We start from the raw sequence: 26,646 nt of genomic DNA on the forward strand, positions 1-26,646 counted from the left end.
TGCTCAAGCCTCTAACTGGGATGTATAATCTCTTTTTGCATGTCTCTGCATTCCTGTAAGGGCCAAAACCCATCCTGGGATCAGTTCATTGTTTTGGCCCATGGGTGTTGCCTTTTCCAGATCTGCTCATTTCTTTCTTCTCCAGTATGTACAAATATGTTCCTATCTCAGAGATATTGGGAAGTTTAGTTAATGATTTGTAAAGCACTTGGAACATTTCAGATGTGTATTACTAATGGTCCAGATCCACAAAGAGATTGATGAGAAGGGATTTGAACAAGAGTTAATCACCTCTCAGGTGGGTGCCCTAACAAACTAGGCTATAAAGTCACTTGTAGTGTTTCTGGCTCAATGCATATTGAATTATTTGTACAGAGTAGACTAGTTTCAACAGGAGCGATTGAAAGACAGCGACAGTAGAATAGGGGTAGTTCTGTGGTTAGGGTGCTCTCCTGAAAGGAGGGAAACTCCTATTCAAATTCCTTCACATCATCAGGCAAGAGAAGGAACTGAACCAGGATCGCTCATATCTTAGTTTAATACCCTAATCACTGGGCTAAAAGTGATTAGGAATCATATATTTCTCCCCACTACGGGGTGAGTCCGGTGTGGAGTTATTCGATTAGACCCTGCATAAAAGAAAAGTGGGACAACACCTATCGTTTGAGGCTCCTGCTGGAGTGAAGGCATGACATAGGCAGCTGCTTGCGTGCCTGAGGAAGCCATATGCATGTTCAGAGGCAGAAATGTAGGTGGCTAGGGAACTTTTATAGCTAAAATGTTAGCACTTGGTGATTTTAGGCACCTAGTTAGCTGAGTGGAGGCTTTTTGGCTCATAGTAGTGCCTCAATCTGGGATTTAGGCATCTAAGCTCCACTGTGGCTCTGGGCAACTGCGTATTCGTACTCACAAGTCCCAAGGATGACTGGACCCCCATTGGGCTGGGGCTGTATATACGCATAGTAAAAGACACTCCCTGCCTCAGGAGTTTACTTTCCCTTTCTTTTTACGGAAGGGGAACGGGGCCAGGGCGAGAGTAAGTACCCAAGGTCCCATAGGAGGTACGTGGTAGAGGTGGGAATTGAATCAAAGGCTTCCTGAGCCTAGGTCAGTCTCTTAGCCCCCTGGCGCCCTAACCTGCGGTGGAGTCAAAGCCTTGCTAACTGTCCTAGGGAGCCAGCGACTCTCACAAGGAACCGCCCGTGTACCACGTGCCGGGAGGGAACAAAACTGCCCTCCCCCCCAGTGCGTTAAGGGTTAATGTCTCTGTTGCTGTAGCGGGGCGCGGCTGGAGAGTGACCCCAATAAGACGCTGCCCGCCCGGCGGGTCACAGCTCTGGAGTGGAGCGAGCCTGAAGCCCGGGCTCTCCGGCCCGCCCTTGTCCCCAGGCGCCTCCCGGGCTCGGCTGCTGCCCAGCTGACAGGGTCCCAGGGCGGGCGGGGCTCGCCCTCGATGGGGGCAATGAGTTTAGGGAGCCCGCCTCGCCCAGGGGTCCCTAGCGCGGGAGCAGCGGCAGCGCAGGGCTCTTCGGCCTCGTTCCGCACGTGTGCTGGGGAAGGGGCTTGGGGGGCTGCTGCAGCCCGGGCGGCGCTCGCGCTCCCCCCCGCAGTCTCCACCCTACAAGTCCGGCCCGCCGGCACTCACACTCCTGCCTGCCTGCCTGATCCGCTGCTGCCGGTGCCTCTCGTTCGGGCTGAGCCAGAGGATGGTACCTTAGAGCAGGAGCCGCCGCCGCGATGGCTGCCCGGCTGCCAGATTTGCCGAGGAGCGTAGGGAGGGCTGCAGAGACTCCGGCTCCCTCCCAGGAGAGCAGCGGGGACTTGGCTCCTTCCCCCTGGCTAGCCCAGCGGGCTCCTCTCATCCCCCCTGCTGTGCCCCATCCCCAGGCGGGGCCCCGGCTCGGGCCAGACAGGTAAGGCTGAGAGGGTGGGGGGCAGCGGCTCTGCAGGACGGATGCCGGCTGTCCCTCTGCACCGTGGGTGGCTACAGGTGGCTCCAAGTTCCCAGGATCTGACAGAGAGAGATTCACTTTCACGCGCCGTCTCCCCTCTAGAGCCTCACAGGTGTCTTGCGGGCGGGCTCCCAAGCGAAAAAAGGCTCGGAGGTGAACGTGTGTTGGTTACACGAGGCGACGATCTTGTTCTGATGCTACTTACACCTAGGTGGTGTGTGTGGCTCGCACCACACCCTGATCAAAACCAACCAGAGGAAGCCATCGCAAAGGTCTGATGTCTGAGCAATAGTGAGGTCGTACAGGAACAGAACAAAAACTATTTGCACAATTTTCGGAAAATACCATCAAAGGTTTGCCACATCCAAGACAAAATAAGGAAGCTGTAGCTGGAAATGGAAAGAGATGTGAGGTGTCCTGTAGCAGAAGCATCTTTTTCTTCAATTAATACCCCCTCTTTTTTTTAATTGGCTCTGAACAGTTAATGTTAGTCCCCACTCCTGCAAACGCTTAAGTATACACTTACCTTTCCTACTGTGAGTAGTCTCTTTGAAATTAATGGAATTACTTACAGTAGTAAAGTTAAGTACACGCACAAGTCTTTGCAGGATAGGGACCGTTATCGTTTATGTGGCAATGTTTTAGGTCTTCGCTTCTTTAATTTGTTCCTTAAGAGCTTTAACCCACATCTTATTTTTTAAAGGTTTTAAAATTGAATCTTATCAGGAAAAAAAAAAAACATAAGCCATCAACTGCCACTGACTTTTTTGGGACATAATTAATATTGCTGTTTGTAGTTTCAGAACTTGATCTGTCAAGGCTCTGGGCAACATTATACACCACACTTTTTTTAAAAATGAAATGAACCAGCTTGTAAGATAAGAGAACTCCATTTGCCAGGAACATCTACTAGTAATGCAGCTTCTGTAAGAGTTATAACCACTTTAAGTTATTTTTTTTGTACTAGGTACTTTCACCAGTTGTTAAACTCATGTTTCAAAAGGAAGATATTTCAACTTGTATTAAAAGAAAGGTAGCTGTTAGGCTTTTATGAAGTGTCTAAGAGTTTGTCTACATTAACGTCTCCCACACTTCAAAACATTGTGAGCACAATACTGTCCACTCCTGCTAAATACTGTATATTTCCTGTAAACTAATGTTTTCTAATTACTCCAAGAAACAAAAGCAGCCTCAAAGGTGATTTAATGATGTGGAAAAGTCTAAACATTTTTATCATACCAATTAACAAGTGACCCATAGAATGACACTAATACAGTAATGAAGAGGTTAAATATTAACCCCTGTCTTCAACTCCCACAAATCGGGGGCGGGGGAAGGAATGCTTGCAAAATCAAATCAGGGTTTATCATGGTTTATCTATTGCCTAGAAGAATAGGTGCTAACTTATATTTTCCATGTCAGAAAATTGTGTAATGTAGTGTGCACCGCATTCTAAAAGCTTAGGTCTTACTGGTTAAAATTATTTATTTTTTAAATTAATACATAAGTGATCTTGCAAAATGATTATGGAAGTGGTAATCTGCTCAAACGCTCACAGGTACTGGCTGGTGGTATTTGAAATAAATACAAACTTAGATTTTAAAAACATGACACTATACTGAATCTTATAGCAAATTAAGGAGTCATCAAAGAAAGAAGACAAACACCTAGGCAGTTAGAGGCAGAAAGGAATATTTTTCCTATGTGAAATTCCAAGATATGAATCACCTTGGGACCTGACCCTGCAAAAACTCATGCAGGTGCTTTAACTTTTAAACAGATAGAACTACTCGTTATAGTAAAGTTAAGCACATGCGTGAGAATCAGGGGCCTGAAAATATTTGCAATACCTGAAGACAGAATGGACACACTTAAGCCCTAGTGCTGTAAAGATTTACACTAGCAATTAACTTTACATCCATGGGTTGTTACTGGAATTTAATTTAGTCTACCCCAGGAATTGAAATTAGAGGGGGTGTTAAATTTACGGGGGCTGGGAAGGGTTGGAAAATGATTAAATTGGCAACACTGTGACCACTGGGGGAGATGGTAGAGTTTGGAGGGTGTAAGGAAATCCTGAATGTGCAAAATTAATTATGTGCATTTTAATCAGTACAGCCTTTTGATTAAAAAAGTGCTAGCAATGTGACCAATAACTAATGTGGCAAATCCCCTAATATTAATGTCCTAATGTATACTGTATTTATTTAAACCATGTTGTATATTTTGTTGATGTAGGATCAAAAAGAAAGAGCTTGGTGTGTTGGCAATCCCATCAATTCCAAACCCTTTTCCTGAGCTATGTTGCTCTCCATTTTCATCGGTTTTGTCAGCCAGCCTGTTGCCCAAGGCAACTTCAAGAAAAAAGCAGGTAAGATTTATGTTGTTTTTTTTGTCAAAACACTGTGGTTTTTTTTTTTTTTTTTTTTGTTCCAACCTTCAATTAAATATACAATTATCTACTTAACTGATCCAATTCTAAATAATAAACATTCCCAAGAAATTAAAATCTACAGTCTCATAAACAGACTATTAATGGTGGTGATAATGACTTTTTGGAATCCATAGACCAATACATCTAGGAAACTTGAATATTTTTTATAATTGAGATGTGACTGACTAATCTGTGACAAGTAAAGAGAAATCGCAAGCAGGTTATGCTTTGTCATCCTTAAATTAAAAATTAAATTTATACCTTGCCAATCATTATAATTAGACCATAGCAGCTGAATGTCCACAGTAACTGAACAGCTTTTTATCTAAAGAGTCTAATGTTGTTAGTGTAGCTGTAAAAACAAAACATATTGATAATTAAAGAGCTCGGATACCAAGCTCTTCACCATGCTAGGTGGATAGCGGGTTTATGTCCGTATTCTGTGGTATACATATACAATATTTATTAAGTGAATCTTGTAAATGCAAGTCAGAGGAAGCATTATCACAGCTTTCAAGAGTTCAGGTAGGATTTGCACTGCAATAGTGGGTCATCTTTTCTGGGGAGAAAAAAAATAAGTTGTCAGAAACTATTCTTTTGTAGTCCATGTTCACTTATAACATGCTTGAGCATGGATGGATACTAGAGAGCAAGAGCAGTTAAGCTTTCATTTCAGCATTTAAAACTGCTGCTTTTTTCAGTTCAAACTTTCAGTTTGTCTCTCAAAAATTGGTCCATCTCAACTCGTCAGTTTCTTTTATTTTTGTGGGTGGAAGAAACTTTATCTGGGTGGAACACTCCCAGTGGTGCTACCTCCGGGGCATTGTCTCTGCACGCTCATTCTCTGGTTCTCTGTGGGATCTTTCCTGTGAGGTGTCTTAAGAGGCAGGGCAAGTGCAAGAGGAAGTAGAGCTGGTAAGTACCTACTCACTGTAGTACTGTTCCTTGCGCAACCTTCAGATTTTCACTAAGAAACTGTGGAAGATAACATGGCTACCAGCAACGTTTATCTGGAGTTGACCCCCTCCATGGCTGCTGCTGTTCAATGGCATGGGGACTGCCAGTGGCAGCATAGCTTCTACTGGAAAATGTCCTCTGGGGGTATGTGAGGTGTAAAAATCTGAGGGGGGGGATTTCTTTGATAATCCCTACCAAACCCTTTAAACCTGTCCCGTTACAGGGGACTGTGTTCTGAAAGAAGTCCATCTGGATGGCATTTTCAGGCCCCTCTGGTTGTCCTAACATGAGAACTCCTGTCATGGAGAAAATCTGGCCCACTGTTCCAACTGCTGTGTCGCTATGTCTCAACTTCTTCCCAGTCTTAGTAAGCTCCTTTGCAATATGTGTCTTGAGGCTGATGCAAAGGATAGGTACAAGGGGCCTTATCAGCAAAATGCAAGGGTAGCACTTTGGTGAGATGCCAATTCCTGACCTCTAGGTGGTGACACTGTCCCTCTTCAGAGGCTCCGTCTTTCAATATTGGCCTCTGACAACTTCTTGCTTGTGGCTTAAAGAGCTTTGTTTTTCTCTCAACCTCCTTTTCCCCATGACAAGTTGTGCAAGAGTGTCCATTACTTTAACTTTTTTGCAGTCTCCCGCTCTGAAGGTTAGGGGTATGCGGTGGGGGACTGGAGGTAGAGATCACCACTACTTTATCCTTCCTCACCTAATTCTGTTTGGGGTCCTTCTTATCTTCACCTAGGAATAGCAGTGATGTTTGCTTATACTATTATTGCTCTGTTTTGCAATAACGGAGTAAAATTGACATATTCTTGTCAGTTTCACAACTGCCCACAGGATTTTGAATGCCAACAGTGAAACTGAGTGCACACTTGTAATTTTAATGCCTGGGGAAGCTCTAAACAGCAGAAGAGGCAGGAAGAATACGTTTGGAAAATTCTTCGCCATCATAAGGGCTAGAGACTTTTTTTTAAAGTAGGCAATCCTATTGATGGCTTAGACCTGTCTCTGCCTCAACTCAACATGGCAATCTTCCTACTTGAAACTAGTAAATGAATTTTTCAAGTCCTGCTGTAACATGCAAGAGCCCAAGTGCATGATGTTGTAGCCCATCCAGTTGAAAAATATTGGTCTTCATTAGTTAACTCGATCCTGAGGTTGGTGTATGACGGGTGGGCAAACTTTTTGGCCCAAGGGCCACATCTGGGTATGGAAATTGTATGGTGGGCCATGAATGCTCATGGTTCCCGGCCAATGGGAGCTGCTTTTATTACAGTCTAGTTAAAGGCTCTTGCCCTGGGACTCAAATCTTTTCGGTCCCATTCCTACTCTTTGTACTATCTTTTCGTCTCCCATTTAAGGAGAAAAATATTGGGTGTGTGGTAAAAGCAGAATCGGTGGATTAAAAATCTTGGGACATCTTCAAAGATGGAGTTAAAATAACTGTATTATACAGGGCCTGATCCAATGCTCAGTAAAGTCAAAGGGGTCTTTTCTATTGCTTTCACTGGGCATTTGATCAAGCCCATAATATCTGTCTGCTGAGAATGCCAGCACTTTACTGATGTAAATTGCAATGAACCTATAGCTTACAGTTAAAGTAAAAATGCTTTAAGTCCAGAAATATTCTTATTAACCAAATATTGACTCTCATTCCTGTTTGGCTTTGCAATTCAGATTTAAACCTTCGAATACTTTTTTTTTTTTTTTTACAGTAAAGTATTATATCTTCCTTGCACATGGGTAAACAGATGTGCAGAGAGCTGAAGTACTTGTCAAAAGGTTTCACAGAATAAGTGTCAGATTCTCTGCTAAAACTTGTGAGTCCCAATTCCCAGTGGTTAGTTTAGCCACTTATTTTTACTCCTTCTTTGTAACAGAGTTGCAGTATATTTAATACATACACAAATGCTACTCTGACTATATTATAACTATGCTAAAGTATGTGAATGTTATAGTCTACTGGAAACCTCAAAGCCACCTGCAATAAAGGAATTCATTATCTCTCTAAAAAGAAAAATGTAATTTATGTTACTGTCAAATACTTTATTATATATAGTGCTCATGGCTAAAGGGTTTTCTCCTTCATACCTCTGATATGTTTTCGCACACTGTCATATTAGACGCTTCCTTCTCACCTTAATTTATTTTCCTGATAAATTTAAGCAATAGAGACAAGTAAAGGAAAATTACAAAATTAGTCTCTACATAAGCCTAATGTATCATTGTCAGCCAAGTATGCGTCATAGTCTTTACGATACACCCAGAGATGGAGTTACCACTTAGTGTTAATATTTTAAAGCAATCTTTCATTTTTGACTAAGTGTGAACTTTTACTTTCCCAAGCTGAAGTTTACTCTTCTGTTGACCTTTTGTCTCTGTTTAAAGCATTGTCAAACACACCACAGTGAATGCTGACTGACTAGGACACCTGTTTAATGGGACTGACTTGCCGGAATTGAGTTTATGTGGGCTACTAACTTGGTTTTATAGCAGAATGATCAATTGCCTACAATCTTGGGAAGTGGGACATCTGTGTTTAAACATTATTGAGTTCTGCACTATCAACACAGCTGTCAGTCTCCCATTTCCTCATACAGTTTGGGGAAGTTTTGCATTATGTCATCATTGACTGCAATTCTGATATTATGGCAACATTTATTAGAACAGAATTTTGTACCACAGGTGCCTGAAACTTACTGTTAAAACATGTTTCAGAGTGGTAGCCGTGTTAGTCTGTATCAGTAAAAAGAACAAGGAGTACGTGTGGCACCTTAGAGACTAACAAATTTATTTGGGCATAAACTTTCGTGGGCTAAAGCCCACTTTGTCAGATGCATGCAGTGGAAAATACAGTAGGAAGATATGTTTACACAGAGAACATGAAAAAACTAGGCATTGCCGTACCAACTCTAATGAGACTAATCAATTTAGATGAGCTATTATGAGCTGGAGAAAAAAAACTTTTGAAATAGGCCATCCTGATGATCACTACAAACAGTTGACAAGAAGGTGTGAGTAACAGTAGGGGAAAAATTAGCATGGGGAAATAATTTTTACTTTGTGTAATGACCCATCCACTCCCAGTCTTTATTCAAACCTAATTTAATGGTGTCCAGTTTGCAAATTAATTCCAGTTCTGAAGTTTCTCATTGGAGTCTGTTTTTGATTTTGTTGTTGAATTGCGACTTATAGGTCGGTAATTGAGTGACCAGGGAGGTTAAAGTGTTCTCCGACTGGTTTTTGAATGTTATAATTTTTGGATATTCTAATATTATAATTCATGGATATTCTAATGAACCAACACCATATAAACAGAATAGCTTTTGCTGAAGAAACTTAACACTCTTAAAATTTGAACAGATAAAACTACACAAGAGCTTTGGTTTAATAAAACAAATAAAAAAAGTCTGTGTATTATAGGGCCAGTAGGGTCACAAGTCTTGGGAGCTGTACACTTTGAGGCACACTGGTACTTCTTTAACTAATACTGATCCATCTATTTTAGGTATTTGTAAGACTTGATTTCAGCAAGGAGCTACGTGGGTGTGGGATTGCACCTGGGTGGGGTTGATTGCAAGATCAGGCCTTGGTCTGAGAATACAAAAAGCTGAGTTGTATTGCTCTGCTTAGAGAAAACCAATCTGTTCCCTGCTTTCTCTTATTCTCTTTCCTTAGTGCATGAGTAATACAAGAACAGAGACAAAATCAGTGTCTGTCAAATTTAGAACAAATAAAAGGAAACACTTCATACAGTAACAGTACATATGTAATCAGTCTGTGGAATTCACTTCTGTAGGAAATCAGTCAAATACTGTAGATGTAATATAAGATGACTGGATAGTTTTGGCCATAAATAACTCATGTGTATATATGCATGCTCAGCAAAGAGTAATCAAATATCTTGCTTCAGGGCATAACATGTTCCTCTGCAGGGATCAGGAAGAAAATTTAGCCCTAAAGTACAGCTTTGCAGAATTGGCTAAGTGTGTTGGTAGGGAATTTTGCCTTTCTCTTAAGAGTCAACCATTTGTTATTGTCAGAAGAAGTATATAAGAGTTGAATCTATGGTATGATCAGAAATGGGATTTGCCATTTCTATCTTTGGTATATTTTATTGGATTCTATGCATGCTATACTACCTATATTTTTACATTCCTTGTTTCTTAATTTAAAGAGGAAAATAGATCATAGCTCTGATCTTTGTTTTGTGCTTTAAAGTGTGACCATTAAATTTATGAATGGTCATTTCTTTATTCTGTAATTTATATCAAACAGAATCCAACAGAAAAATGGATGTTTGGGTAATCTGCTAATGATCAGAAAAACCATCTCTTTTTATATTCTTTAACATACTTTTTCATTTCCCCCCATTCATTTTAAATAAAGACAAGTATTTAAAGGGTTATTGAAATTACTAAAGCCTAGAGTCAGTTTAAGTTTCAGTTTTCAGTGGTCTGTGATGACAAAACAAGAGTAATTTGCCCTGGAGTGACAGTTCTTGCTTTGCTCAAGGATAAGGCAAAAACTATTTTACCACAAAAGTCATTCAAGGTAATTAGTGCTTTGCGTTTCCTTGAATCCAATTTGAAGTGTCAAAATAAAACTACAGTGAATCTCAAGGTGAAGAACAGTTTATTCCTTGAAATGTTATCTTTGTGTATTTCTCTTTCTTGGTGTCCTCAACAAATGGATATTTTTATCATTGAGACCAAATACTTTAAATAATTCCACAATTTTCATTTTAGAAAAACAGTGCTGTAAGAGAACCTTTGATACACATTTTAAGTTTGAGTATGATTGTTTGCTTCCTTTCAGAATTTCCTGCCTTGGATTAGTAACTTTGTTTAAAATTTCATAACAAAGAAGAACTTCATGGCATAGAACATGGCCTTTCTTTAAATATTTACTAATCAAAAGTTAAAATTAACATTAAGCATTTGACACTCTCATAACCCTTCTCCTTTACTGCCGCTATAGTTCAAAGTTTTTCAGCATTTCCATTTGAAACCTCATTTTTCACAGTTACAAATAGAGCTGTTAGTAATTGTGCATTACTAAATATCTGACAAATTTGCTAAGTCCCAGTGACAAAACTTGATAAAAACAAACATTATCTCTTGACTTGAAAACTCCCTCAGGCTTAGGGTTGATTAACTGAAATAGAAAGGGGAGACATCTGTGCTCCCACTTAACTGGAAATTCATGAACCATTCAAGTGGTGGTGGTTGTACTTGTGAATATTAGGAGTCATGTAGGCCTATGAACTCTTATTTTTAGATTCATTTTTGCACAAGATATAAATGCTTTTAGGACTCATGAACCTTAAAGTTTCATTTCCTTCAAATTTTGTTATATTATGTTAAGATTTTTTTTTTTAAGGTTGTGAGTATAGCAGGGAATTGAATGCATTAATGAGGATTTTATATACATATATTTTAGCAAAAAATGAATGAAAACTACAAAACAATGACAGCAAAAAGTTTTGGTGGTAAGTAGGGAGAAACTTAAGGATAAATGCCTTGTTTCAGCTAACCTGAAAAAGTAGTCTGCTAAACAAAGTCTTGTTCTACATACAGAGTTTTGTATTAGTATAACAGGTTTGGCTGGTGTGTGTGTGTGTGTGTGTGTGTGTGTGTGAAACTAAAATAGGTATATCAGTACAGCCTTTAGTATGGATGCAACTCTACTGGTATAAAGGTGCCTTATATTGGCATAGTTTTTCCCTTTCTGTACACCAAGATATACTGTTATAACCACACTTTTATACTGGTAAACTGTTGACGCTAGGGGAATTATGCCACTTTAACTATATCTGTGTAGCTAAAACAGTACAACTTTTGTGTGTAGACTAGGCCTAATAAGCTGCTATGTATTCTCTACATTTCCATTTCCATTCTTTGATAATTGGAAAGATGTGTGTTAAGATGTTTCCAATCTATTGTCTGATTTAGCTGATGCATCAATTGATGTTGATAGATATTTGGCCGCATGTGTTTGTTCCCTCTCTGCTGCCCGAGCCGTGTGCAGACAGCTGGGATGGCAGACCTCAAGATTCGTTAAGGGATGAAGGCACCCACCCAGGTTTGTCAACAAAGCATGGTACTAGTATGCCGCAGACTCTGCTGGACCACTAATACATGGATGCCTGTAACAGTGGACCAGCTCAGTGAACTGTTGGACTTTCCATTCCTCCCTAGGCTAGACAAAGACACTCCCTCTGAGCTACATTTTTATACCCCGATACAAACAAGTTACGTACTGTCCTCCGTCAATGGCTATTTACTGCCCCTCACCTTGTACATGTTGGTTTGGTTAAAACATTTTATTGCAGACTGTTATCCTGACCTTATCTTTTAGGAGGGGTTAGTGTGTTCCTGTTATCCGTCGGAATGTTTTTGTACCATCCTTGATATTGGGATGTATTTGCGTGAGTACTTTGTGCCTATTACATTCTCCTGCTTTTTGTCTTTTTATGGAGAGGATGTTTACCCATTATCCTGGAAAAGCATAATGCACAGACTGAAAATGACCCAGGAGACACTAAACTGTTTTTTGGCCATTTTGCTTTACCCATGATTTATTTCCTTCCTAAGTGAAGTACTTTGTATGTGGCTTTTATTGAATTTAATCTTGTTGAATTCAGATCAATTTGTCAAGGTCATTTTGAATTTGAATACTGTCTTCCAAAGTGCTTGCAACCCCTCCCAGTTTGGTGTAATCTGCAGTTTTTATAAACATACTTTTCCCCTGTCCCAGAGAGTCAACCACTCTGACTTTTCTATTGTATAAAAAGGTGCTGGCAGGATCTCCCAGAGCAGTTGGTCTTGGAGTTAATATCCTACTGATATACACGGTGTAGTTCACGTCTCTGAGCTATTGTCTCATACTGTCCCAGGCACACCATGCAAAGGTTACATTTGGTTCCTGTTTCCAGTTGGTTCCTGTTGCAATCATGAGGGCTAGAATCTTTTGTTTAAATGAAATCTAATAGATAATCACATGAGAACTGGGACCATTTTCTCTATGCTATAGTACCTATGAATTAATCCAGTCCTGAAAGCAAGGAGGCAAAAAAAATGTCAATGGAAGCTAGTTTGATTGCCAGTCTACTTCCTTTCCAGTTCACTTTATCTCCTTGTAACATGGCATGTAGCCTCCTGCCTCAGTTGTTAGTTCTCTCTCTCTTTTCCCGAGCCTCCCTCTTTCTCTTCCAGAGAGAAGAAAAGGAGGCAGGGGAAAGGAGTCCAGTAACAGAAGAATAAGGGGTTTAAGATTTGTGAAAAGGAGAGAGGAAGGGCAGTGAGGAAAATTCCTTGGCTGCAGAGACTTCCCAATCAACTGACAGATAAATGGAGACTGTCAAGAGAGTATTCTACGGGGAATCAGATGGGAGAGTCTGAGCTTCCAAGTCATGGATCTGATTTGAAATTTGCTCAGAATCAGCCCCTTCTTGCAGGGACAAAGCATCAGCTCTGGCTTCTTCGTTGCACAGCCTGTCTGAGAGCTGCTTACCACCTACTCTTGAATTTACCTTTCGAATGGATTAACTCCTAGTGTGTAGAGAATGTCTTGTTTTTATTTTCATAGGCTCCTGACTTCAGTGTCTGTATGCTAAATGCAGTCTCTGTCCCAGCCCTCAAAGCCCAGATTTGTTTCTCATCCTCACAAGGTGTGCTGCTGATGAAGGGAACTTGGAATTGATTTCCCTCTTCTACAATACAGTGGGGACCTGTCCTTCCCTTTCCAGCCAGGTTGGGGCAGCAGAGATGAGCCTGTTGCCTCTAATCTCTGGAACCAAAAATAACTTGGTTCAGAAATGCCCTCATGGGAGTTGTAGTTCAGGTGTCTCATGTGCACATTCTCCTCTATAGGCCAGACTTATGATACACCACAGCCTTGCCTCTTGGTAAGGGCATGTGGTGCATCATGGGATACAAAGTCTGTTCGGGTAGCCTGGCCCATATAGGAGAACAGGGATATGATACACTGTGGGGGCATATACAAATTGAAATATTTTTGTTTTATGATGATTTTTTGTGTGTCAAAACAGTATTGATGGAAAACTTCTGACCAGCCCTACTGTAGACCCTTTTTTTCCTAGGAGAAACTGACAAGGTGTGTCTATATGTTTTTGTTTGGTTGGTTGGTTTGTTTTCCCCCCCCCCTTGCATTGATTTCCTTTTCCACCTTAGCCTCTAGATGCAGACACACATAGAAAGAAGTGTCATCTTCATCTATATCTCCAGAAAGGCCAGCTTGCAAGACATAGAAATTTCTTCCCACCACTCTGAGGTATCTGGAGATCTCCCCCTTATCTTTTTACATACCCCCCAAGGCAACACATTCTACAGCGCCTTTTGATAAGTGCTTCCTTAGAATCCTCCCTTCTCTTTGAAGCTTCATTGACTTGCCTTCTGGGAAGGACATTCATGGACTCACCATATTTGCTTCCACACTGCAGTCTTGGGAAGCCTACTTATTGTCCTCCCATTCCACTGGTACTATCTTGCTTTGGCTCAGTGCTCTTGGCATCTATGAACAGTGGATTCCCAGCTAAGTGGGTTGGTGGTGCAAGGATAGATGAGAAAAATGCTTTAGCCAAAACTTGGAGCCTGCTAAGGTTATATGTAGTCTCCTAGAAACATGATATATTTGTTTCTATTTGCAACCATTTCTGTTTCTATTATCTCAGCTTAGTATCACGTAAATCTGTTCTTTAGAAATAAACTTATTCTTGTGGTGTTATAATTCATCTTGGTGCTGTTATATTTAAGTGAGATATACAGGCTGGTGTATATTCTCTCTCTTTGGAGACAGCAGATCTGTATTTCTGTGGGCATCCAGTGACAGGCTGGATGCTGCAGGGCGATCCTTCTGGGGAGTTTGGGAACTGAAGTACACCAAGAGTTATCCTGCAAGGCAAAGTTAGGAGTGGCAGAGCCCTAAAGAGTTTGTTTGGCTCGATAACAGACTGGGATGGCAGGGAGCTGCCACACATTATGGCATCAGCATATCTCTCCTTTGCTAAGGCAGGAGGGTGGCTTTCAGTTCTGGATGCTGAGAAAGCATTACTGCTATACTGGAGACCTAGTGCCATATACCTTCCATTTAAGTTAATGGAAGATGTGTCATTCATTACCTTTTTACTGATTTCAAAATCTCAACCAACTTTCCCCCCAAAGAGCTAGAATGTTAGACGTGCCAAGTAAGGATAACCAACCAAATAAGGAAGAAGAACCAGGGTTGCAATGATCTCATCCAGTTTATATGTTTTAGACATATGGACCTCTTTATTATTTTGCTAAGAGTATGCCTGCATTATCTGGGCCTCAGTCTCAAACAATGAGAGCAAACCTTTACTCCTGTGCAAAGTCCCACTGACTTCAGAAGTGTTCCATGCAGGTGCAATGTTCTGCTTGCACAGATCCAGCTGTAGGATCAGGGCATTGTACTATATATTTGTAAACTAACTTGGTCATCATAGGTGATTGAGAGGCGGTGGTGGCTTTTTGACCTAATAACAATTTTGTATAAACTTCTACATTACCTCATATACTGTAAGTTTGTAAAGTGGACAGCTTAGACACTCTTCACTACGGGATGAGATATTAACTGGTTGGTAGCTTTCTCCATAAGCTGTATTGTGTGAATTTCCGAGAAACTAAGATGTTTTGGGATCAAAACTTTTTATTATGACTCTGTCTCCACCTTATGCCTTTTTGGCTTTTTTAATTTTTTACATCAATGTAAATCAAATGCAACATGGTTTCTATTCTTAGTTACTGTGCAGCTTTTTTGTTGCAGAAGAATGATGTGATCCCAGTGGATCTTTGGACTGTTGCATTTTAAATGGTTGGAAAGCTCTTAAGGGTGTGTATGTATGTAATTTAATTTTATTATATTTCTATCCAAACTAAAAATAGGAAACCATTAAATTGTGGAGATGTGTATTCAGAGGTCTCTGAAAAGAGAAAGTGACCTGAATTCAGGGAGAAACACTCACAAAATAAAAATGTAGCTGCAACAGGAAGAATTTATATTTAAATAAACAGAACATACTGCCAAGCAGATACCAACAGCTCAACCTGGTCAGTGACCTTAACATTTGATGATGATATATCAAGTAATTTTAAGTAGCTGTTAATGAAAATTGCTTTGCCGTGTGCATGTATTTACTTTCCAGTTATACACTATTCAGGGATATCTGTGATGACACTTGACCATTCTAAACAGCACTGTCATTTGAAGGCTATTAGAATGCAAGACATTTCTAATCCTAGTTGTCACCTACATAACTAAGTTTATCACTGCAATGTCAGTGCATTTAAGATTATTTCTAGCTTCCCAATGAGAACAGTTCATCTGGACAAGAGACTGGCTTTCACTCATGTAGCCCATGGGAAACTGACACTTTGCTACTTATCTCATTGTCTTTTTGTTCCTCAGCTTGTCCACTCCCCTCAGCACTAAAAACTTTGAGTCAGGAGAACCCAGATGGTAAGGAAAGCCTGCTTTCTGTGTTTACAAAAAAATGGGGAAAATTACTTAAACTCTATGGCCACTAAGATCACAGTTTTATGGTAGCGCGTTTGGCCATCTATCAGTTACTTAGTGTAAGGGGTTTGGGGGAGGGGGACCAGCTTTCTGTACAGTGTTTGTACAGCGCCTAGCACAATGGGGTCCTGGTCCATGGCTACTTCTAGGCATTCCTGAAATGCTGCTGCTACAACGACTACAAATAATTATTAATTTGATGCACACTTTTTTTTCCCCTGCAGGGTCAAAGATTGATACAGCATATTGGGTTTCAGAGCACCAGGACTTCAACTTTCTACTATGACATTTCAGGCTTAAGCCTGGTCTATACTACATGATTAGGTTGACATAAGCTGCCTTGTCTCGACCTAGCTGTGGAAGTGTCTTCACTTAAATTTAGCTCCTGCTGACATAAGTGCCTCTCTATGCCAATTTAGTAACACCACCTCCTTGAGTACTGTAGAGTCACAGTCAATGTAGTTAGGTCAATGCAGCATCAGTGTAGATGCTCCATTGCTTATGTCACCTGTTACTAGCATTCAAGAGCCATCCCACAATGCTCCATGCTGACAAAACAATCAATACACTTGTGCCTGCACCCAAGTGACTTAACTGCAGTGGCTGTATGCCAACATAAGTTAGGTCAACATCATTTTGTAGTGTAGACTTATTAGGGAGGTGACAGGGTTAATTATCTGACCTTCCTTAGGCAAGATAGGCTCCCCCTATGTATGTCCTTGCTGCAGAGAGGAAATTAGGTAAATTCCAGCTGGGGAAAGTTTCTTCAAGCACCTAGATTTGGGGGAACTTTTTCTTATTGTGTGTGTGTCAAGATGCAAGAGTTGACATCCTTTAGGAAATAGAGGAGCAATCTAGTTTGGAGAAACCACTATTCTCAGGAGAGCACTCTCACTTCAGAAAAAGCCACATAAAGCAGGGTTCTGCCATAAGGAGCTGGTAGAATCTCCAGCCCAATTATCCTAGATGATTGGGCCTTAAGAGATTACATTGGAACACTGAGCATATTCTGTGTTTCTAGTTGTTTCTCTTAGTGAGTGTCTACAATGAAGAGCTACAGTGGTGCAGCTGCAGCATTTTAAGTGTAGACACTCACTACAGCGGTGGGAGGGGTTTTTCCATTACTGTAGTTCAGTGGTTCTCAGACTTTTGTACTGATGACCCCTTTCACACAGCAAGCCTCTGAGTGCAACCCCCCCCCCTTATACATTAAAAACACTTTTTAATATATTTAACACCATTATAAATGCTGGAGGCAAAGCAGGGTTTGGTGTGGAGGCTGTCAGCTCGTGACCCCCACTGTAAGAACCTCACGACTCCCTAAGGGATCCCTACCCCCAGTTTGAGAACCCTTGTTGTAGTTAATCCACCTCTCCAAGAGGCAGTATCAAGATTGATGGAAGATTTCTTCCATTGACCTAGCACTGTCTACATGGCGGGAGGGTGGGGGGGTTAAGTTGGTATAGCTCTCCTCTCTCGGGTGTGGATGTACCTCTGCTGATTTTAAATTCCCTGTGTAGACCAGACCTTAGTTATGTCTAAAGCTCTTATCACAAGATACTGAGGAGTGTGTTCTTCAATTGCAGGCTTGCATGGGGAGAAGGGAGTTCTTAAAGATGGTGCTTTTGCAAATGGACTCATCCTGTCGTATAGCTCTAAAATGAGAGCCTCTTAGCCAGGGAGATCTAAAAGCGGTAACCTCCCTTTCACCCAAAAAAGGTAATTGTGGGGGAAGGAAGTAATGACCAGATGGGAGAAATGAGATGGCCAACAATAAAGGAAACTCCCTCCTCTTCTCAGTCCCTAACTCTGATGCTTGTCATGGGAAGGCATTCTGTTGCTAATAAGCTGCCAGTTTGGCCCAGCCATTTTAATGACAGCTTTGTTAATATGTGAAATTACTCACTCAATTAGCTCCAGATAGATTTCACGATATTGCTTAACTTTGAGAAGTCGCTGTGTGTATGTATATGTGTCTATAAAATTAAACCAGTACACAGATACACTGTAACATTCCTATTTCAGGTACATACATATACACTGTGGCAAGTATATGTGCTAAATACTGGTTTATATGCATGTATATTCAGTACTTGCTACAATGTTCATGATGTGCAGCAAAGCAAGATAGTATAAATTGTCTTATGACCAAAACTGAAATTTTCAGCTAGTGCCTGCACTTAGGCTATAAATAGGCTTTTTATATTCGTTCTGTTATGAGAACTCCTATTACTGATTGCATTAAGACCTTGAGTTTGTGAGCAGCTGCAAGCATTTGATAATGACATAGAAATGCTTTCAAATGTTGAGAAAACATTCTTACAAACTTCCAGCTCTTTTCCTCATTACTAATAGTTATTGATATATTAAGGGGAAAAGAAAACATGGAAATACAATGGTTTTGTTATGACTGAGTTGGCAGAGCTTTGGAGTTAATGTTCTTTGATTTAACTTGAGCATATCAATTATTACATGAATAGCAAAGCATTGAAAAGTACATAGATTTCCAGGAATTGCTTGTTATGGGGAGTTTAACAATCTACAAATAACTGAACAGAATGGGTGGGGTGGGGGGGGGGGACTGGGCAGAGGAGGGGGGAGAATCCTGCATTATGCTATCTAATGTGACTTTGCTCACAATTTTTGTAGACAAGAACCTAGAAGAAAGCAATCTTCAGCTGTCTACACTGTGTATCTAAACTTGGGAACAGTTGACATGCAAGGTGGGGACTAATATCCCCCACAGCAGCTGTGCAGATGAATAGTCTAATAAGGCCACAGAACATTCTGGCATTGATTTTATTTTTATTTATAGGGTTTTTTCCATGTTCATCACCATAATATCTGAACATCTCATAGATATTAATTTAGCCTCTGATATAGGGAAGTATTCTCCCTATTTTACAGTTTGAGCAAGTCACTGAACCTTTGTCTCAGTTCCCAGCCAGGGGCACAACCAGAATTTTCCAGGTTACCTCCCACTCTCCTCCCCCACTCTGGTCATTACCTCAGCATCTCTTTCCCCCCCCTCATAACCTCGGGGATTCCCCAGGGACTCTCCGATCTCTTGCTCTGTTCCAGTGAACCTTGCTGGGAAGCACTGCTCAGGAACCAGCACTCCCTGCCAGGACTGAGGAATCTAGCTCCACCTTCTGAGAATCCAGCACACAAGTGGGGCCCTACCCTGACCCTTTCCTGGCCCTGACACTGCTAGGCATGGGGCTTTGCTTGCCAAACTGGGCATATGTGGGGGTGGCTCAGAAAATAGATTTTGGGGAGGCTGAGCCCCCTCTAGCCCTAGCCACTTGCTGCCTTTATGGCAGCCCAGGGTTCATGGAAGTGGGGATCTGGGTCTGGGGCATCCTGGTAAGTGGACTAGGCGTGGGTAAGAGAGACCTGCTGGGACTGGCCAGGACTACTACTTTTCCCCCATGCTTCCTGTTCTGTGGCCAATGGAGAGGGGCTGCGCCCCCCCCCCCATTGTGCCTCGGTCCTTCGCTCATAAACATAATCTGTAGCAAAACTGGAGGTAAAATCCAAATCTCCTGAGGCCCTGTCAGTGCATTACAGGTATGGTCATCTGGTTAGACTTTTTAGCATGAAAGTGCTTCTTGGTCGATTTTAATATTAAATTAAATGTAGTTGTAAGTTGTGTTTTTGTGTAGAGCTATATGGAGATTGATTTCACAGCAACTTTCAAGGTATCAAATTTTGTTCTTGTTTCATGCTGGAATGTCAACAAAAACTTTTGAACATTTTACACAAATACATTTGTATTGAAATGTTTCTTTTTGGATCAAAACCTGAGCATTTCAGTTCAGGAAGGTCTTTTTGGGCCCTGGGTGCTCTCTGGTCCCTTCTGATGAGAACTGACTCTCTCACTTTGTACCCTGGTGCTTAGAGTATTGGCATGGAATGTGGGAGATCCAGTCTCAAGTTCCAGCTCTGCCAGACTCAGAGTGATCAGGGATGAAGAACTCTGCTCTAAGTCACACGGACTCTGACCTTCTTTCCCAGTGAAACTGATGTATCTCTGAAAAACGTTTTGGTGAATTGTCATTTAGTCAAAAATGTTCTGACCAACTCTAGTTTCGTGTTTGCCTTATTAACTGGAGATAAACCATACAAAGCTGATGATATTCAGCCATCTTCGGAACATGGTGCATTTGGGTGGGGAGCCGAAGCTATGTGGTGTGATAACTAACCAGTGTGCTATCTACCACTTTTTTTTTTTTATTGATGGGATGAATAATTTGTGGTACTTTAGGGATTTTTTTTTGTGGCTACTAGGTACCATTAGAATGAATTAGAACATTGTACCACTGTATTTTTTTTTAACAAATAGAACATAGACTGCATCCTTGAAATTACTGTTTAGAATAGACAGGCGTCGGGATAAAATAAGCACACAGCATTGAAAATTAAATGTTAATAGGGGCTTGAAGTAAGACAGGGATCTGGCACGAGTTCTGTAACTCACTTTACTCATTTTATCTAGGGCTGTTAAGCACTTTTTTTTAAAGTGATGTTAAACAACAATAGAATACTATTTATTTTAAATATTTTTGGATGTTTACCACATTTTTGAATATATTAATTTAAATTACAACATAGAATACAAAGTGTACAGTGCTTACTTTATATTTATTTTTATTATAAATATTTGCACTGTGAAAAATGTATTTTTCAATTCACCTCATACAAGTACTGTAGTGCAATCTCTTTATCATGAAAGTTGAACTTACAAATGTAGAATTACCCAAAAAACCTGCATTCAAAATAAGTGTAAAACTTTAGAGGCTACAAGTCTACTCAGTCCTACTTCTTGGTCAGCCAGTCACTCAGACAAACAAGGTTGGTTACAATTTGCAGGAGATAATGTTGCCCGCTTCTTGTTTACAATGTCATCTGAAAGTGAGAACAGACATTCACATGGCACTGTTGTAGCTGGCGTAGCAAGGTATTTACATGCCAGATATGCTAAACATTCGTATGCCCCTTCATGCTTCACCCACCATTCCAGAGGAATGAGTGGACTTGTAGGCTCTAAAGTTTTACACTGTTGTTTTTGAGTGCAGTTATGTAACAAAAAAAATTTGTAAGTTGTGCTTTCACAATAGAGATTGCACTTCAGTACTTGAATGATGTGAATTAAAGAAAAGGAACAATATTTTCTTATAGTGCCTATATTTGTAATAAATAATATAAAGTGAGCACTGTGCACTTTGTATTCTGTGTTGTAATTGAAATAAATATAGAAAATGTAGAAAAAAATCCAAAATATTTAGTATATTTCAATTGGTATTTGTAGCTGGGTGAGCACCTACTCCGGCCCTGGAGGGGTTGGAAAAGCCCTGCAGAGGGCTGGGGCTGGGCAAGGTAAAACCCTGGCTGATTGGGGGAAGTGGCTGCAGCTGGGGCCTTGCCCCAAACTAAGCCACTGGGCCTTATAAGAAGGCCTGGGAAGCCAGAAGCAGCAGCCTTTCTGACTGGAGAGGGAGCCAGGCCTGACTGCTTGGGACTGACCTAGAGGGAGGCAGGGCTGGGGAAGGGCCTTAGGAGCTGGGAAGCCCTAAGCCAACAACTCCCCAGGCTGCAGGGCCTAGTTCTAGGCCTCCTAAGGCCTTGTCTACACTACGAGAGTAGTTCGATTTTACTTAAATCGAATTTTTGGAATCGATATTGCAAAGTCGAACGTGTGTGTCCACACTAAGGACAGTAATTCGACTTTGTGAGTCCACACTAACGGGGAAAGCGTCGACATTGGAAGTGGTGCACTGTGGTCAGCTATCCCACAGTTCCCGGAGTCCCCGCTGCCCATTGGAATTCTGGGTGGAGCCGCAAATGCCTTCTGGGTAAAAAAAAAGGTGTCCAGGGTGCTTTTGGGTAACTGTCGTCATCCGTCCATCACTCCCGCCCTCCCTCCCTGAAAGCGCCGGCGGGAAATCAGTTCGCGCACTTTTCTAGTCAGTGACAGCGCGGACGCCACAGCACTGCGAGCATGGAGCCTGCTGCAACCATCACTGCAGTTGTGGCCGCTCTCAACGCCTCGCAACTTATCATACACCTTTCCCTGAGGCAGATGCAGAAAAGTCAGGCGAGGAGGCTACGTCAACGCGGTGATGGCCTGAAGTCTGAGAGTAGCACAGACCTCTCAGAAAGCAGGGGACCCAGCGCCGAGAACATCACGGTGGCAATGGGTCATGTTGATGCCGTGGAAAGGAGATTCTGGGCACGGGAAACAAGCACTGAGTGGTGGGACCGCATAGTGCTGCAGGTCTGGGATGAATCCCAGTGGCTGCGAAACTTTCGCATGCGGAAGGGAACTTTCCTGGAACTTTGTGAGTTGCTGTCCCCTGCCCTGAAGCGCAATGACACCCGGATGCGAGCAGCCCTGACTGTCCAGAAGCGAGTGGCCATAGCCCTGTGGAAGCTTGCAACGCCAGACAGCTACCGGTCAGTCGCGAACCAGTTTGGGGTGGGCAAATCTACCGTGGGGGTTGTTGTGATGCAAGTAGCCAAGGCAATCGTTGATGTACTGCTGCCAAAGGTAGTGACCCTGGGAAACGTGGAGGCGATCATAGATGGCTTCGCAGCGATGGGATTCCCAAACTGCGGTGGGGCCATAGATGGAACTCACATCCCTATCCTGGCACCGGACACCAGGCCACCCAGTACATTAACAGAAAGGGCTACTTTTCCATGGTGCTGCAAGCACTGGTGGACCACAGGGGACGTTTTACCAACATCTACGTGGGATGGCCGGGCAAGGTTCATGACGCTCGTGTTTTCAGGAACTCTGGTCTGTTTAGACGGCTGCAGCAAGGTATTTACTTCCCGGACCACAAAATAACTCTTGGGGATGTGGAGATGCCTATAGTCATCCTCGGGGACCCAGCCTACCTGCTAATGCCCTGGCTCATGAAGCCCTATACTGGCGCCCTGGACACTGAAAAAGAACTCTTCAACTACTGGCTGAGCAAGTGCAGAATGGTGGTGGAGTGTGCTTTTGGACGTCTCAAGGGGAGATGGAGAAGCTTACTGACTCGCTGTGATCTCAGTGAAACCAATATCCCCATTGTTATTGCAGCTTGCTGTGTGCTCCACAATCTCTGTGAGAGCAAGGGGGAGACCTTTATGGCGGGGTGGGAGGTTGAGGAAAATAGCCTGGCTGCTGATTACTCACAGCCAGACAGCCGGGCGATTAGAAGAGACCAGCGGGAAGCGCTGTGCATCCGGAAGGCTTTGAAAGCAAAGTTCCTGGGTGAGCAGGGTAACCTGTGACTTTAAAGTTTGTGTATTGAGAAGCTAAACCTGCCCCCGTTTCTTTACCCAGTTAATGTTGACTATCCTATCCAGTTACATACCCCCTTCACCCCACTTCCAACACACGTTTCAAAATAAAAATAGTTCTACTTTGTTAAAGCACACAGTTTTCTTTAATACTGTATTCGCGGGAATTTTTTAAAACTGGGACGCAGACTGTGGTGCGGAGCGGGTGTACTGTAGTGGCGCGAATGCAGCTTCTAAACTCAAGGATTGACAGGCTCCGCTGCGGTGGGATGGTTGTTTCAACGGAGCCTGTCACCCCTCCTGATAGGGACTGTGTGTATGGGGGGGTCTATGTGACTTTGTGGCAGGGGGAGGACGGTTACAGATCCCCTGCTGTGTGGCTCTGTGATCCTGCCTAAGGACCGCCGCTTAAGATCTGTAACTGCCCTCCCCTGCCACAAAGTCACAGAGCAACCCACCCCCCACCACATAACATGAAAACAACCTCCCAGACTAACCAGGGTAACTAGTCACTGCATCACTGCACTATGTATGTGCCCTGCTGCTGTGCCTGCCCCCGACTATATACCCTGCCAAAGGTGACTGTCCTGTCGAATTACCAACCCCCTATCCCCCCCTCCTCCAAAAGAACATGATGGAAACAGTAGTTAACAGAAACGTATTTTTTATTATCAACCAAACATGGAACTGGGAAAGTGAAACTTGGACGGGGGCTTGTGTCAGGCGGGAAGGAAAGAACTTGTCAAATTTTGGGGAATGAGAGCCTTCTGCTGCTCGAGCTCTCTGCAGGGGTGGAGTGAGAGTTAGCAGGGACTCTGCCGCCTCTCCTTCTGTGCACTTTGAGTGAGGGGAGTATGGGACTTGGTGGCGGGGGAGGGCGGTTAGAGATGGACTGCAGCGGGGCTCTGTCCTCCTGCCTCCGTTCCTGCAGAACATCCACAAGGCGCCGGAGCGTGTCCGTTTGCTCCCTCATTAGTCCAAGCAGGGTTTGAGTCGCCTGCTGGTCTTCCTGACGCCACCTCTCCTCCCGATCCATGTTGGCTTGGTGCATTCGGGTCAAGTTCTCCCGCCACTGGGTCTGCTGTGCTGCCTGGGCTCTGGAGCAGGCTATAAGCTCCGAGAACATGTCCTCCCGTGTCCTCTTCTTCTTATGCCTAATCCGCGCTAGCCTCTGGGAGTGTGATGACAGGCTAGGTTGTGAGACAGTCGCAGATGGGGCTGTGGGAATGGGAAAAAGGGAGTGAATTCCTCAGAAAGATAAATGTAGTTGTGAACAAAGAACATAGTCTTTCTCTGTTAACAAGACCATGCACAGCACCTATCACATGCGCACTCAGCACAAGGTCGAATTCTCGGCCTTCGCATTCAGTGCCTGGGGTCTTCTACAGCACATTTGAGAAGCCTCTCAGGAGAACGGAATTTCTGTTGCAGGCAGACATGGTAAGCCGTAGACTTGTGGCAGCTTAAAACTTTAATATTAGCAATGGCCTCATTTCACATTGAAATCAATGTCGGTCCCTGCTGCCAGCAATTCGGCAAGCAGGAAGTCTGCTCCTGTCCCACACCCTCGCGGCTGTCCCCGGGAACGATCCCTTTCGGCTGCCCCTCTCCCGCCTCCACCGCGTGGCTGCAAACCAGCGGTTACAGTTCTGTAAAGGAACGGCAAAGCAGTCCCAACACTAACATTCCCCTACCTCATTCAAAGCAGGTCATCATGAGCGACATCACCCTCATGAGGATCTCTGACAGCGAGAAAGAGAGAATGCTCCGGGAAAGCCTGCAAAGACCAGGGCCGTATGCCGCCATGCTGTGCAGAGCAATGATTCCAGAGTACTTGCTTGTCTCGTGGCGTGGCAACGTGTCCTACTACGGAGGACCCAATAAGGCCGCTCTCCCCAAGAACCTAATGCAGCGGATTTCCAATTACCTCCAGGAGAGCTTCCTCGAGATGTCACAGGAGGATTTCTGCTCCATCCCCGGACATATAGACCGCATTTTACTGTAGCTGCTGTAGCAGTGACTAACCAGTAGAGCGGCTTGGGCAGGACAATCATGCAAAACCGGACATTGCTAGATTTTTTTTCAATAGTTGCACTGCCCATGACTGAACCGTTAAGCTAATCAAACTAATCATGAGAAACCCATTTTTTAAATTGTTAATATTCCTGTTCTGTTACAAATAAATGTTTAGATTTTTACAACACTTACTGGCTGATCCTTCCCCAGATTCTGTGTCCGGGGTAACGGCTGGGGAGGGTTGGTAGGGGATCTCTGTAAGGGTGATGAAGAGATCCTGGCTGTCGGGGAAATCAGCGTTGTGAGCGCTGTCGACTGCCTCGTCCTCCTCATCTCCTTCCTCATCTTCCCCGTCCGCTAACATGTCCGAGGATCCAGCCGTGGACACTATCCCATCCTCAGAGTCCACGGTCACTGGTGGGGTAGTGGTGGCGGCCGCACCGAGGATGGAATGCAGTGCCTCGTAGAAACGGGATGTCTGGGGATGGGATCCGGAGCGTCCGTTTGCCTCTTTGGTCTTCTGGTAGCCTTGTCTCAGCTCCTTGATTTTCACGCGGCACTGCGTTACATCCCGGCTGTATCCTCTCTCCGTCTTTTGGATCGCAGCTCGGAAAGCACGGACTCATCGCCCCACACAGCGATGAGATCCAAGACTTCCCGATCAGTCCATGCTGGGGCCCTCTTTCTATTCTGAGATTGCACGGCCATCACTGCTGGAGAGCTCTGCATCGTTGCCAGTGCTGCTGAGCTCGCCACGATGTCCAGACAGGAAATGAGATTCAAACTGGCCAGACAGGAAAAGGAATTCAAATTCAAATTTTCCCGGGGCTTTTCCTGTGTGGCAGTTCAGAGCATCCGAGCTCGTACTGCTGTCCAGAGCGTCAACAGAGTGGTGCACTGTGGGATAGCTCCCGGAGCTATTAGCGTCGATTTCCATCCACACCTAGCCTAATTCGACATGGCCATGTCGAATTTAGTGCTACTCCCCTCGTCGGGGAGGAGTACAGAAGTCGAATTAAAGAGACCTCTATGTCGAACTAAATACCTTCGCGGTGTGGACGGGTGCAGGGTTAATTCGATGTAACGGCGCTAACTTCGACATAAACGCCTAGTGTAGACCAGGCCTAAGTATTGGGCTTGCAGAGGGGCAGCCGGAGGGTGGGTAAAGGCAGCCAGTCCAAACCCCTTGTTGCCTGTGATGATCAGCTGATAGACTGCAGTCTGCCCCAGGGCGCGGGGGGCTAAACAGAGACTGGCAGTAGCCACGACTGAGGCAACGTGGGGATAGGCGGTGGGGAAACCCAGTAAGACTGTGGGGTACTGCAGAAGGCAGAACTCTGAGATAAGGGCACCGGGGTCCTGGGACGGACACGGGGGCCCTACGGCAAGCGGAACACTGGCCTGCAGAGGGCGCTCCTGGGTCGAAGAGCTAAT

General features: G+C 43.3%; 1 protein-coding gene across 2 annotated transcripts in view; it reads left to right on the forward strand.

The window, feature by feature from the left end:
* Positions 1–1,453: 1,453 nt before the first annotated feature.
* GRB14 (growth factor receptor bound protein 14) overlaps positions 1,454–26,646 on the forward strand; it is a 98,515-nt gene continuing 73,322 nt past the window's right edge. For both annotated transcript variants that reach the window (XR_008446613.1, XM_054043286.1), the window contains exons 1-2: positions 1,454–1,913; positions 4,191–4,323. Coding sequence is in view for 1 of the 2 variants with exons in the window: in XM_054043286.1 (XP_053899261.1) it covers positions 1,738–1,913; positions 4,191–4,323 (309 nt within the window). In the remaining variant the exon portion in view is untranslated. The remainder of the gene's footprint in view (positions 1,914–4,190; positions 4,324–26,646) is intronic.

This window comes from Malaclemys terrapin, chromosome 11, assembly GCF_027887155.1.
Source record: "Malaclemys terrapin pileata isolate rMalTer1 chromosome 11, rMalTer1.hap1, whole genome shotgun sequence".
In the NCBI taxonomy this organism is placed as follows: Eukaryota; Metazoa; Chordata; order Testudines; family Emydidae; genus Malaclemys; species Malaclemys terrapin.